Raw genomic sequence first — 3,042 nt, 5'->3', positions numbered from 1 at the left:
TTTTTTAAGAAAGAAAAATTCCCCCAGCCCTTACAGGTAAGTGGCTCAGGTCTGCCAGCAAAGTCTGCCCACTTTTTGACCATGGCTTCCTCAATGGTCCTCTTGGAGTTCAGCACCACCACATCTGGGGGAGAGCCAAAGCAGCATCAGCGGAGAGAGAGGACCCTGTCCGCCCCTTCCGCCCCCTCCTATGGTGAGGGCCAGAGCGAGAACAGGCTCTCACCTTGCATCCCAAGGTGGAGCCTATAGATGGGCCCGAATTTCTGAGTCAGGCCAAGTAGATAGATGGGGAGGTCGGGCTGCAGCAGGTGCAGGAAGCCCGGGACAAGAGGCGGGAGGTGGAGGCTCCTGAGCTTCCAGCAGTTCCACAGCAGGCGGGTGCCAGCCAGCAGGGGCAGCAGCAGCAGCAGCCCCAGGAATAGCATGGCGAGACGCCCGTCAGGGCCCTGAGATGCCACTTATAGCTCTAGAGCCCCGGCCATCCCTCCTGCTGTGTAGACTGTTTTGGGGCCTCCCTTGACCCCACCTTCGGGTCCCTTCCCACCGTCCCGCCCACAGAGTGGCCCTTTACTGGAATGGCACCAGTCTCATTGGCCTTGGGACATCCGTATTTCAAAAAATGGATCATCCATCAAGAAGCAAGGAAGGGAAATGCAACCCTGACCTTTTCCGGCAGCCAGAGTCAGCTTTCTGGCTCCACATCAACCGGTCAGGCAAGGGTGCCCGCCCCCACCTGGGCCCTCTCCCTCGGCCACCCCACCGTGGGCCAGTTTACCGGCATGATGTTTGTCTCAGAGAGAAAATGGCAGTCCCTGCCTAATATGCCTTCCTGAATCGCCTGAAGAACGAAATGTGATTTGTGTGGGTTTTTTGTTATTTAACCTACAGATAGAGTAATACCGTTCAAGCCTGGTTTGCCTGGGGCACTCCAGTGTATACGGTGTGATTGCTATTAGTGCCTCCTTTCACTCTCAACAGTGCCCAGAAGACCGAGAAGGAGGCGGTTTCCCGCCGCGGAGTACTCGCATGTACCAGACACTGTTCTGAGCACTCTGCGGGCACTAACTCAATTCTTCACAGACATGCTCTATATGCAACACGGGTGTCGTTCGCATGTTGTGGAGGGCAGGATTCCGGCCTGGAAATCTAGCTGTAGAATATGTACCTTTAGCCACCAGGAGCACCTTTCTTTGGTCGAAAGGAAAACAGACCACCTTGAGCTGGTTTGAGATAAAAAGTAAGGATTGGGGAAGTTCACAGAACTTGGGAATAAGAAAGCAGGGGAGGGGACCCCACTGGCCTTAGAAAGCCAAGGAACAGAAAAAGCCCCAGAGACGGGCAGTTTCCTCGCGCTGTTTCTGTCTCCTCTTTCTTCTCTCCGCAGTCAAGTTTCTTGTGTTTCCAGGCACAGGCAGAACACGACTGCCCTCGGGACTAGAGTCCACAGGTTCTAGGTCCAGCCAGGGAGAGTGTGGATTCCCAGCACACCTGGGCATGCCCCCCTCAAAGTCCAAAGTCCCCAGGAAGGGGCTGGATAGCCACAGCTGGATCAGGATCAGGGGTCCAGCCCTATTTGGGGAACTGAAGCCATAAGGGGTGGGGGTCACACTGAACTGTGATACTCAGAGACCACTTTTGTGGGAAAGGAGGCAGTCTGGGGGTTTGGGAAGAGGCCATGCCAAAGAGGAGTGGCAGGGTTCAGTGAGAGGCCAGGGCCTCCTGGATGGTACGTGAGCGGTCAGAGGCGAGCCAGGCCCATGCCTTTCCCCCCATTTCTGGCTCTGTAGCCAGACCCAGGGAACAGTGGGGATCTCTCTCCCCTCAGAGCTTTTCCAGACTGTGCTGCTGTGGAGCCGGAGTCAAGATCCTGGCTGTGCCACCCCCTACGTTGGTGAGCTCACTGCTGCTGAATCCATGATCAGGACGGAGACGGAGGAAACAGGATTGGGATTTCTGGGGTTGGGCAATGACAGCTACTGCCTTCTTCATGTTGACCTCCCAGACAGGGCATGTCTTGCTGCAACTGAATCCCTGGCTCTGGAAAATGGGCTTATGCCACCACCATGCTGACCAGCTATTGGGAGAAAGATCCGATGGGCAACCATAGGGCCATGTATGCGAGAGCCTCAGGAAACCTCTGCCCCAGTGGGAAAGGTCCCAACTTCTCAAAGTTACATGGGATAAGAGAGCGCTCATCGGAAAGGAGCTCACCTGGACGGCTGGCGTGCTTACTACTTGTCTCACCATCTCCATCTCTTCCACCACTTTCAAATCCAAACTCCAAATGTGGTCAATTACATGCAATGTCCCCAAAGGTACCCTGTCCTGCCCTGGCCTCCGGGCCTTTGTATATTCTCCTTCTGCGCCAGATGCCCTCACCTACCCCTGCTCTTTGGCTCCTTCTCAGTCTTCAGAGCCCCACTTGGAGGCCACCTGCTCCAGGAAGCCTTCCCTGTCCCTGCCCGGCAATGCCCCTGACTTGGTTAGATGCCACACAGGACCGCACTGCTCCCTGGCATCACATCTTTCACAGAGGTTGGGGACTGCCCGTCCGCTTATCTGTCTCCCCAGCGATGAGCCCTGCAGTAAGTAGCGGTCTCTGTGGCACCTGGAACAGGGCGTGAAGTGAAAGTTTCCCAAATTTCTGTTGAATGACTGAATGGCAGGCTGCTGAACTGTCATGATCTCTACAGAAACTGACTCAGCAATCTTCTTGGGACAGATTTTGGAGTCATCTCTGAAGACCCCAGGTGTGCCACTAAATGGGGTAAAGTCAGGCAGGCAGGGTGCAGAGGGTAGACCCCAGGAGAACTGTTTCAGGAAGTCAGGAACCCCAAACAGAGGGACCAGCTGAAGCCGCGGCAGAAGAACATAAATTGTGAAGATTTCATGGACATTTATTAGTTCCCCAAATTAATACTTTTATAATTTCTTAATGCCTGTCTTTACTGCAGTCTCTGAACATAAATTGTGAAGATTTCATGGACATTTATTAGTTCCCCAAATTAATACTTTTATAATTTCTTATGCCTGTCTTTACTG

General features: G+C 53.8%; 1 protein-coding gene across 2 annotated transcripts in view; it reads right to left on the bottom strand.

Annotated features, from left to right (window-relative positions):
• The window catches only part of LOC105513772 (steroid 21-hydroxylase), a 10,599-nt gene extending 9,914 nt beyond the window's left edge, over window positions 1-685 (bottom strand). The window contains exons 1-2 of one of the 2 annotated variants that reach the window (XM_011944766.1): window positions 224-685; window positions 35-124 (exon numbers count right to left, since the gene is read on the bottom strand). In XM_011944766.1, the coding sequence (XP_011800156.1) occupies window positions 35-124; window positions 224-425 (292 nt within the window). In that variant the 5' untranslated portion in view covers window positions 426-685. The remainder of the gene's footprint in view (window positions 1-34; window positions 125-223) is intronic. The other variant, XM_011944767.1, reaches the window with a different exon arrangement.
• Between the last annotated feature and the right edge of the window lie 2,357 nt (window positions 686-3,042).

The sequence above is a fragment of the Colobus angolensis genome, unplaced genomic scaffold, assembly GCF_000951035.1.
Source record: "Colobus angolensis palliatus isolate OR3802 unplaced genomic scaffold, Cang.pa_1.0 Scaffold236, whole genome shotgun sequence".
NCBI lineage: Eukaryota > Metazoa > Chordata > Mammalia > Primates > Cercopithecidae > Colobus > Colobus angolensis.
This window is presented reverse-complemented; position numbering and strand designations above follow the sequence as displayed.